The 11,583-nt window shown below is 39.4% G+C and overlaps 1 protein-coding gene across 6 annotated transcripts in view; it reads right to left on the reverse strand.

Moving 5' to 3' along the window:
• The window catches only part of Nsun7 (NOP2/Sun RNA methyltransferase family member 7), a 36,654-nt gene extending 26,061 nt beyond the window's left edge, over positions 1-10,593 (reverse strand). For 2 of the 6 annotated variants that reach the window (XM_047567586.1, XM_047567588.1), the window contains exons 1-3: positions 9,538-10,593; positions 5,879-5,937; positions 5,386-5,516 (exon numbers count right to left, since the gene is read on the reverse strand). In XM_047567586.1, the coding sequence (XP_047423542.1) occupies positions 5,386-5,516; positions 5,879-5,937; positions 9,538-9,850 (503 nt within the window). In that variant the 5' untranslated portion in view covers positions 9,851-10,593. The remainder of the gene's footprint in view (positions 1-5,385; positions 5,517-5,878; positions 5,938-9,537) is intronic. The other 4 variants (XM_047567584.1, XM_047567585.1, XM_047567583.1 and 1 more) reach the window with 4 other exon arrangements.
• Positions 10,594-11,583: the final 990 nt, after the last annotated feature.

Below are 11,583 nucleotides of genomic sequence, written 5' to 3' on the forward strand. Positions count from 1 at the left end.
AACATCTGCCAATTCTGGAATACATGCCTGAGAAGGTGAGAGATTTTCAGAGCTCAGGTTGGCGGAAAAGGAAACAAAAGTAAAGTTTGGAGCAGGCCAAGTTTATGGGAGGGGGAACCTGATAAGGTCCCCAGGCTTTGAGACTGCTTCACCAAAAGGTTCAGGTTCAGCCATCAGGAAAAAAAGAACAGCTGACTCTCACAGGGACTGATGCCCAGCTTCCAATTGTTTTGAACCCTGATCAGACTGGGTCATCTGGACTTTTCGTGCCCCATGTCTAGCTACTAGGTGCCAGAAGCAAAGTATATACACCTAGGCCTCAAGTGAAATAAACTCATATATAGATTATCAAAGTATATGTACTACAGTGTTCCACGAGAAACTGTACACCTGCATATACCGTCTGGAAGTTATTCTCAATGTTTCTATTTACACTAAAAACCCACTGGTTTGTCTTCTGCAACTAGAATCTCTCCTCTTCTGAAGGGTGTTCCTCCCCACCTCTTTTCATACCATCTTCTTGGTAGGTGTCCCTATCTCACTGTGTCCTTGGTGCACACTTGGCCTAAGCCAGGATCAAGTGATTTTTAGGATGTAGCAGTAGAGAGGCAAACCAATTTTTCTAATGAACAAACATTCCCCCCAACTTTTTTTTTCCCGTTTGCATTGCCGGGGTGGAACCCAGGGCCTCATGCATGCTAGGCAAGCTCTCTACCACTGAGCCACTTTCCCAATCCTCCCCTTGTGTTTTTGTTTTTTAATGAAATATGATTTTTACTCCTTTTTAAATTTTTTCCAGAATATTTATCTAACATATTAAAATGTTTCTCTAAGTATTAATTGAATATTTTCTTATTGACAAAAGATAATGTTATTCTTGAAAACCATAATATCAGACACCATAGAGGCACCTATTTCAGAATCTTCACTAGATAAGTGAAATAGGTAGAGTTTCCAAAGAAGGGCTGGAGAGAATATGAGAAATAAAAACCCATAAACAAGTGTTTAAGAGGCATTTTGACAAAAGAGAAACTCTAGAGCATTATAGACAATGAGAGGAATGGGAAAGATAAGAAAATGAATATATCTGAGCAACTACAATTTATCTATAGGGTTGTTTTAATACTCATAAGTCATTTGATGTAATTTACCTTACTACTCCAAAGTATAGAAAAGAAAAAAAATCAATTATCATTTCAGCTTTCCAAAATTTGGATCTTTGTTTTCTTAACTCAGCAATATTGCCACTTTTTACTTCCTGCATTGCAGTTTGGAAAGTACCCCAGGCATGAAGCCAAGACTATTCTAAGGCTCAATTCATTTGTTCTTGTCATCTCAGGAACAAAGTTTCCATGCTGTTTCTTGTCTAATATCCAAAACTTTTACCTCATGCATTTTATCCAGTTTTCTAGTTGTTTTCCGTGGGAGGACAAGTCTGATTCAGGACACTCTATCATGATCATGTTACATTTTTAAAATACCACTCTACCTGCCATGTGGAAGGGATTGTGATAAAGTAAGAGTTACAGGCAGGAAAACTTATGAGGAAGCTGTCATAGTAGTCCAAGTGATAGATCATGGTGGCATGGGTTTGGATGGCAGAAGTAGAAATAGAAATAAGTGGACAGATTCAGTAAGTTTTTGAACTGGAGTTGCAGGACTTCATTCATTATATATGGCAGGGTCAATGGAGGGGAGAAAAGGAGAATCAAGGATGACAGCTAGGTCAATGGTACCTTCATTGTAACATGAAGACTTCAAGCTGAACAGTTTTGAGATAGTCTGGGAGGACGGAGTAACTAGGTCCTTCTGTACTACCTCTCTATTGCCTATTTCACTCCAATTCCTGCCCGTGAAAGTTCAACAAATTATTTGGCAGAAGCAGAGTGTTAAGCAGGTGGGAAGGTATAGGGAGCAAGAAGGAAGAAATAATACTCTTTCTTTTTTTTCATGAGCTATAATTATTTTTATTAGAGCTTCATAGTTAAACATAGCAGTTGGGTTCTTTCCAACAAAATGATACATGCATGGAAATCTATTTCAGTTCATGATCTCCCCCTTTTCCCTGCCAGTCTCCTTCCCCTCTCCAATTCTCCTTGATCTATCATATAGTACTAAAAACACAATTGAATTTTATATAAGGAATGAGTTTTTAAAGACCTTGCGTATGTCAAAAAATATGATAGGTCATCTAGCATCTCTGAAACCATGAATAAACGAAGAAAAGGTACAATTTGGTACAGAGAGGTACAAATGTGAAAAAACACAAGGATCCCTGAGAGAGATGACAACAAACACAATTTTCCTACGGAGAAAATCATTCTCATTCAATTTCTTGCTAATTATTTCTTTTAGCACCTTTTAAAATGAACCTTTATCCTATCAATAGACATTTACTAAAGTAATCTTTGAGTTTATAGTGATTCTACTTCCCAAAAATATCCAGTCTCAAGTCCTGGAAGATCTCCAGGGGTGGCCTCTATGGTATTGTTTGCAGTTGAAAATTCTACTCCATTAGCTATGGAGGACTGGTTCAAAAGAAGGCACCTGACCCATATTGAGCCAATCAAAAATCCTCTCATGAGAATTTAGACTGGTAAGTTCTGTTTTGTTCTTATGTTTGTTTTATGGTGCTAGGGATTAAATGTAGGGCCTTGCACATACTAGGCAAGTGCTCTGAGCCATACGCCAGCCCTACTTATGGGATTTAGAATTGGGATATAGAGATAGTAAGTTTGCCTCCATAAAGAAACTACCATATGGCTATCACATATAAGCTCAGGTACTGGGGTTGAACAGTAGGAGACTTTTCTGCATGAACAAAAGAAGCAGAGAAGACAGAAGTGCAGAGAAAAAGAGAATGAAGCAGATACTAGGAAAGAAGAGATAAAGAGATAAAGAAGCAGCTGGGCACAGTGGCACGTGTCTATAATCCACATAGCTCAGGAGGCTGAGGCAGGAAGATCACAAGTTCAAAGTCAGCCTCAGCAATTTAGTGAGGCCCTGTCTCTAATAAAAAATTTTAAAAGGGCTGGGGGTGTGGTTCAGTGGTTAAGCACCCCTAGGTTCAATCCCTGATACCAAAAAAAAAAAAAAAAAAGCAAAAATAAAGTCCTAACATCTTTCCAGTTCCTGACTTCAGTCTCTTCCTGAATCCTTGAATTCTATCTATAAGAACATGATTCCAATATCTATAAGGACATTCTCCATTTTTACTCAAGCTAACTGAAGGGGGTTTCTATTACTTGAAAGCTAAAGCTCTGGATTAAAACACCATGACTTTCTCTTTGTATGTATATTTTCCCAGCACTGCTCTACTATTCTCTGTAATTCAATTACAAAATACAGGCATTTCTCCTACAGCATATAATGAAGTGAGCGTAATAATGAGTATAATGTGACTGATCAATTTGGTTTAGTAGGGGCAAAACCTACAGTGCTGCTGACACCAATGTAATAAGATCTATCAAGTCAGAAGGAGGGCAGTGTATATTACAGGGAAAGGGAAAAACCTGGGGAATTAGGGGTCCCTACACAGTCAGTCACAGAATCTGATTCCTCTGGCCTCCTAAGACATTCCCTCGGCCTGTCCAACTCCTGCCTGCCTCACTAGCTCCCTTAGCTAAAGTCTACTGCTAATGAAATCACAGTCTGGTCCTTCTTACTTGGTTAGAGCCCCATGGCTTTTCTGGCTGACTCAACCTAACCTCAGCTCCCTTTAGCCCCTCTGAGACTGTCAAGATGGCCAGGCAAACAGAAACTGAGAGAAGCACAGGAAGATTGAAACTCAGAGTCTATCCCATAACATATTGTTCCACCAAGTTTTCTCCCCCCATCCTGGATGCCTATTCTGGAAAGCAGTATGGGCAGGGAGGTGGTTCCCCCAAAACCCAAGTGGTAAACATAAGGTAGATCCTCACTGATCTAACAGAGAAAGTACATATATCCGATTGCTTTTGCTCTTCTCCATTCCCACAATTTCTTATGACTTATTGACATGAGCTATGTCTGTCAGTATCTTTAATCTAGCAGAGTACCTCAGCCAAACCTGTCTAAAGTAGAAGGAGTGGTATGGTAGCACATAAATGGTTAAAGGGTAAACTCTGGAGTCAGACTACCTGAGTTTGAATTCTGGCTACTCCCCTTTCTAGTTCTGTGACATTAGGCAGGTTACTTTAACCTGCTAGTTCCTCAGTTTCCCCACATTACAAGTTGGTAAAAGGAACCAACTCACAAGGTTGTTATGTAAGGAGCCTCTTAGAACTGTGATTGAGGTATATTAAATTTTCAAGAAAGCTATTATTATTTCTCTATTATCTGAGTCCTCTGGTTTCAGCCTTTAATAATTTAAATGAAATGGCTTGGATTTCCCCCAATATAAATATCAAACTGACAATTGCTTCAGACTCTTTACTAAGTAGAATACTTTCAATAAGATTGTTGCTATATTGTACAGTCTATTAAAGTTTAACATAACAAAAACTGTAACCAACATTGTCTATAATAGAACATTAAAAAATTTATGAGTAATTTTAAAAGAACACAAATTTATTTTCTCACAATTCTAGAGGTTGGGAAGCCCAAGATCAAGGTGTTGGCATTTGGTGAGGGTCTTCTTCATGGCAGAAAGCAGAAGGGCAAGACAGCAAACCTGTTTCTGCAAGCCCTTTTAATAATGGCATTAATCTCAGGAGGACAGAGCCCTCATGACCTAAACAGTTCCAATCAGGCCTCACCTCCCAACACTGCCACATTGGGGATTATGGTTCCAACACAGGAATTCTGCGGGACTCATTCGAACCATAGCAAACAATAACATTATTTATTATGTGTCTGATTCTATGCTGAGCACTTTACAGTACTTTAATCCGTTCTCCTAACAACCCTTTGACGTAAGCATTTATTATTCTCATGGTAGGCTTCTGTTGATATTTAGGATAAAAAGGAAAAAATTCAAATCATGTTAGTTTGTTCTTAGTAAAATTGAATTTTTTTTTGCAGTTTGGCAAAAGTGTGTTCTTGTCCACTTGTCAAACTTTCACTTTTAATTGTCAGATTTTGTTTTTAAAGACATGTAAATAAAACTAAGGAAACAAGTAGTAGCTGCTTTAGATGAAGTCTGATTTATGGACATACTAAAAACAAGAATTTTTAATGATTTCTCACATGCTAATACATTGAATCTTGCAATTCAAGGTTTCAAAACGTTTTTGATTTTTAACAGAATAATCTGTTCAAAATTGTTTATAAAGGAACTCAAGAAATTTATAAACATATATTTCTTCTCCATAAAATTTTAACACATATATTATACTGTATACAGTTCTGCCAATAAGAAAGTGATATTGATTTTAAATTAAAAATCATTTTTAATTGTACACTTACCTGTTAAGAAGGTTCTCTACTTCTTGAACTTCCAATATGGACTCTTCATTATCAGGAAGAACACGAGTTTGAAATTTTCTATCTTGAAAATCATACAGCATCACAATAATAAGACTGCTCAAATGATCTGGCTACCAAGGGGAAACACACACAAAGAAAAGTATACAAATAAAATCAGTAGCTACATTTTATGTTCCTTTATTTTTCATAATAGAGCAGGAACTTGACAATTTTTACATAGTCTAGTTAGATTTGAAAATAGGGAAGGTCTTCAAAATAGAAAATAAATCCAGTAGAAAAAAGGTTAAAAATACAACTTTTATACATTCATTCAAAAGAAAAGGACAAGGGTTAGTATTAGAAGTAGGAAAAAATCTATAGTTTGAAGAGGTCTCAGCACTAAGAAAACTAGCTATTATTTAAATCTGAAGGCTTTTTAGTACTTTAAAAGAATAATTGTGACATAAGCTAATTCTAAAAGTTGTCTACTTACTATTTTGGTACTTGGGAAGATATAGCTGTCTATTAACATAGTTTCCAAAATATCTTGATCTGCAAGACAAGGGAATTGCCCGTTTACCAAAGATTCCAAGGCTAAAAATTACAACTTTGGAATCAAAAATACTTTAAATAATGCTATAAGGTAAGTTTATTTTCATATCCAAAGTATATTTGCATTCTTAATAAAGACTTAAATTATAATGACATAATAAAATATTTATAATCTTTATGAATCCTGGGCCCTGAGGGCCTATGCTTCACATGGAATCATAGTCAAAGAAGCACCCTCTGAATAATCAAAGTTATAAAGGAATTTCAACCTTGCAATTTGTCTTTTGAAAGACATAAAGATACACTTAATAACATTAAACAACCCTCCTCTCATTCTTTTTACGTATTCCTAGTATTTGCTAATATTTTATTTAGAATTTTTGTTCTATATTTATGTTTGTGAGGTCTCAAATTTTCCTTCCTTGTAACATTCTTGACAGTGCTGGTATCAAGGTTATACTGGCCTTATAAAATAAGTGGGAAATATTCCCTCATTCTCTATTCTCTCCAACAGTTTGGTTAGAATGTCATTATTTCTAACAAATATTTGGTAGAACTTACTAGTGAAGACACTGATGATATGACCTCTAATTTAAGACCCAAATGACAAGGAATTATCATGTAAAGATCTGGGGGCAGGGATGGGGGGCAGTAGGTCAGGTTAAAGAATAAAATGATTATTGCAAAGATACTACATGAAAACAAGTGCACATATTTTAAAACCTCAAGAGTCCATGAATGTTCTTTTAAACTATACTTACATACTATATAGTTTATTTTGTATATTATATATATGTACACATATACACACATATATATATGATGATTTAGTCAGTTGAACCAAAAGCAAGGCCAACTTCAATTCATTTAACATTTATACAAAACCTGTTATAGGTGATATAAGTTGAATTTAAACCTTTATTTGGGAGATTGGAAAGAATACTAGTTTGGGAATACTCCAATTTTCTTAGGAAATCTTTTGTGAATCATTATCCATATTTTAGCCATCAATTATGGAAATATTATACAACGTAATGTTCCCATTTCATTTATAAGGAAAATGAATTTCATAGTTTTACATCTTAGTACTTGCAAACCAATTCGGTGCCTTTGAAATCTCTTGCCTGTGTGTCTTTGTTTACTGGGGGCTTTGGATCCCACAGTAGACCTACTAGTTGAGCAACTAAGGGCAGACACGTGGGCACTCTATTAAGACTGACCCTCAAGAAAAACCCTAGACAGGGCTGAGGTTGCGGCTCAGTGGGGGAGCGTTCGCCTAGCATGTGTGAGGCACTGGGTTTGATTCTAGCACCACATAAAAATAAATAAAATTTTTAAAAAGTCCATTACAACTAGAAAAATATTTAAAAATAAATAAATAAATAAATAAAAACCCTAGACAGCAAGGTTCAGGTGAGCTTCCCAGGTTGGCAATTCTTCATTCCTGTTGTCATATATCATTACCAGAAGAATTAAGTACTGTCCTTAAAACTCCATTGAAAAAGGACAACTTGCATCTATCTGCTCCTGGACTTCATCCTACATACCTTTCCTGGCTGCTGATTATAATCTGTGTTCTTTTGTTGTAATAAACTAAACCTTGAGTATAAAAGCTCTGCTAGGCTCTGTAAGTTCTGTTAGGGAATTGTTGAACTCGAGGGTGGCCTGGATAACCCTGTACTACAATTACTAACTCACAAAAGTTAGAACCAAACCATATGTTAAGCATTTACTAGGTTTTTCAGATTATATAATTCCCAAATGACAAGATTAATATCACAGTCAGTCCCTAGAAGTGAAAGTTGACCAACTACTACATACACCTAGAAAACTTAAAGATTAGCCAGGAACAAATCAGCAATTTCAGGAGCATTTCTCTTTCCTCAAGTTGTTTTTTGTCTTTTTCCTTTTTATTGGTTGTTCATGCATTTCTTAAGAAACATTTCACCATTTTTTTTCTTCTTTTTTAATATCTATTATTACTTGAAACATAGATTCTTTGAAAAATAAACAAATTAGTTGCTGGTACTCTTCTTTGACAAAAGTTAAACAATAGGATCAGGTTTTTTTTCATTAGTAATTCTACTTTGCTTAGTAGAAAACTGGCCGTGGAGTTATCTGGTAAAATAGAACTAGTGGCAGTCTTTATTTTTAAAAAATCAGAATGAGGGCTTTAAAACTCTAAAAGGTTAATCAGATAAATACACTGCCTGCTTAGAAGAGTTTATGCACAAAAAAGGACATCAACAAAGACACAAACAATAAAACTGAAAAGCATAAAATGCAACCAAAATAATACACTTAATATTTGTATAGGGGCTGGGGAGATAGCTCAGTTGGTAGAGTGCTTGCCTTGTAAGCACAAGGCCCTGGGTTCAATCCCCAGCACCCAAAAAATAAATAAATAAATTATATATATATATATATATATATATATATATTTGTATAATTGAGAGATCTGTTTTTTCCTTCTCCTGCTTTCTCAAAAAGGATGGTAATGTGATCTAATCACCCATTCACAAACCCACAAATGAAAGGGACACTATAGTTTGTACAATAACCTCTAGAGTTTTACTGGGCCTATAAGACCTTAGGGATGAAATCCTGTTTTGTTTTGTTTTTCCCTAAACAAAATATATAAACCAAATGTGAGTTTACAAATATCATACTTTTTCAAGGTGTCTCTTTGGGAAGCCATATGTTCATCAGTTTAGTCAGTCTGCCAAGACTCCCCAAATTTAGGGAAATTCTTTTTTGGACTTACATGCAGTCAGTTTACAAACCAGTATAAAGTTTATGGTTACAGTAATACACAAACAAGACTCTGGACCTTCTGACAGATTTTTCTCATAGTAACAGTATCTGGTATTTTCCTAGAGTCAACTCCACACTCAGAAGTTGATAATTAACCTCAGTGGAGGAAATCTGAAAAATTGGGACTGTTCTATTGAAGTTGGATTCCCAAAATTAAAGCTATCTGCTAAGAATGGAATCATCTTAACTGGGGTTGATTTAATTGTGATACTCATTTTTAAAATATTACACCTTTTTGTATTATTTCATCTGTTCTTCTCCAACATTCTTTTAATGGTTTTATGTCTGTGAGAGCTCATAAACTATAAAATGTACATACAGGGAATGGAAAGAAGCACTTGAGGCTCTTGTTCTCCCTACTAACAGAATCAATTCCAGTTCATTTTAATGACTGTGCAGTACATCTAAGGGCAAGGCACTTGGCTAGGTACTGGGGAATGTGCGGTTAAAAAAAGAAGAAGAGAAAAAAAAGAAAAGAAAACAGAGGTAGGGCTGGAGGCGTAGCTTGGTGGCAGAGCACTTGCTTAGCTTGCAACGCTAGGTTGCTCTCCAGCAGCACAACAAAACCAAACAAACAAACAAAAAACAAAAACAAAAACAAAAAAAAACGGAGCTAGTTCCTCTGGAGCTTCCTTAATTCCTTGACGTTTGCAATTAACCAACGATATGCACATGGGTGAAAAATAAATCTCATGCGTTTGAGGGATGGGAAGAGGAGCTGCGTTTCACAGATTCTCTCGTAATTGTTTTATTTTAGTGCTGATCTTCAAGACAGGTACTACTCACACTTCAGGGTACTGAAAGCCAGCTCATAGGCCAGACGCTGTAAAGTTTCATCCTCAGACTCCGGCAAGGATGGCAGGGGTTCATTCCCGTACTTTATTAAGATTTTATCTGACGACTTTTCGATTCGAATGCCCTGAAAAATGTTCGCTGCCAAAACGTACACAGAGTCCGGGTAGCCCGTTTTTTCGGGTACACCAGTTGAACTTCTTACGGTGCTTACTGCGTCACCTGACACCTCCACGGAAGCAAACTGGGAGATCTCCCTGGCATTGTTTTCGTCCGAAAACTCCAGTTCACTTGCGGAGTTCAACATGTTTGTCCCTTGGCGGTCGTAACTCAAGCTTCAATTATAAATCAGATGTTCCGGGAAATGGTCTTCCTTGCATCTTAAGCATCGTCTCTGTGAACAGAAAAGGTTATCTCGGTCAGTCACTTTCTGCAGCACCGCTCCTGGTGGCCCCTTGGTTGCGGCATTAAAGACTACGTGGCGGCATTCACTGGCCGATCCAGGCATCCCATACCGTGAGCCAGATAAGCCCCAAGAAGAATTTCCAGCACTCGGAAAGGAGAGGAGTGATGGACAGCCGCTGGAGAGCCGCTTCCCAAGAGACGAGCGACGTTTACCGTGGCCAGGGTGGGGACAGAGAGCCCAGTGAGCGCATCTGCGGCCCCGCTGGCGCCGGTCCCCGGCTCCCACGAATCCGCCCTTACCCCGAGGGCGGATGTTTCCCGGGGCTTTGGGAACAGAGACGCGGCAGCCGCTGCACTTGGGGAACTGAGGCTGGTGTCGGCAACAGGCCCTCGGGAGCCCCGGGCTGATGCGGCGGCGGCGGCGGCTGCCCGCGAAGGCCGTTTAGTTCAAATGCAGCCACTCCCACCGGCCGGGTTCGGGCAGGGGTGTCGCGGCCTCCGGCGCTCGGCGCGCTCCGGCTCCTCGAAGAAGGGCGCTGCCCCGGGCCTGGTCTGGCCTTGTGCTGCCGCCTTCGCGGACGCGGCTGCGGAGAGGGGTGTGCGCAGCGCCCCAGGACTCGCAGGCACAGGCCGCGGAAGGGCCGGCTTCCCCAGGCTCTCGCCGTCGGCTGGTCCAGAGCGCGGTCTCCATGGCAACCGGGAATGGGCGGGCGACGCGCTCAGGACGTTCCCGCGGGATTTGGCCGGTGGCGCCTCTCGCCGGGTGAGTTGTACTTCCTCTCGCGCGCCAGGCACCTGTTCGGGCCCCTCTTCCAAGCGTGGCCTGAGCGCTCACCCTTGGTCGCGTTTATGACATTTAAAAGAGATATTTCAAAGCAGTCTGGTGTAGTTCAGTGGTTTTCAGTTCTCAAGCCCCTGAAGTTCTTGTCAAGAATGGAAATTGCTGGGAGCCTTCCCCAGAGATACGTAGTAGAACCGCCAGTTCTGGGGAAGGACCCGGGCATTTGCATTTTTCTCTGGTAACCCAGATGATTCTGATGTCATCAGCTCAAAGACCACAGTTCAAAAAACTGTTCCACCTCTGTCTCTCACTTGGAAATGTCTTTTGGCCTCTCTGAAATTCTTTTCCCTCTCCTGTAAACCCGATTGATAATCCCTGCTTCACTTGCACGTGAGTTGTGACATTTGAATCTTGCATCCTCCTACTCTCCTGCGCTGCGATGTCTTCTTGGCTCCAGGGTAAAATCGAAACCTTTGAGAGAGGCAGGACAGGTCTCCCTTTCCATCTTCCTTGCTTGTCATCCTCAAGCCAGCCCCCAAACTTCCATGTCTTTAGTCATGCCTTGCCTCAGTCTTGAAACCCCTACCCTCGAGGTCTGCCCGGCGAACTCGTTCTCAGTCTTCAAAACTCAGCCGCAAGCACCACTTCTGTGGAAGCCTTTTCCGAAGCTTGCATTTGTTAGGATGTAAATTTAGCTGCTGAGACAGATCTAAAATAACCATGGACTTAAAACAGAAGTTTGTTTCTCACATGAAGACCTGTTGGGCTGGTGATACTCCTCCACAAAGTTGCCAGGGACCCAAACTCCCACTTAGGATTGCATCTAAGAGATTTGCCCCTGTCAGCTTAGTCTA

The sequence above is a fragment of the Sciurus carolinensis genome, chromosome 10 (genome assembly GCF_902686445.1).
Source record: "Sciurus carolinensis chromosome 10, mSciCar1.2, whole genome shotgun sequence".
Taxonomy (NCBI): domain Eukaryota; kingdom Metazoa; phylum Chordata; class Mammalia; order Rodentia; family Sciuridae; genus Sciurus; species Sciurus carolinensis.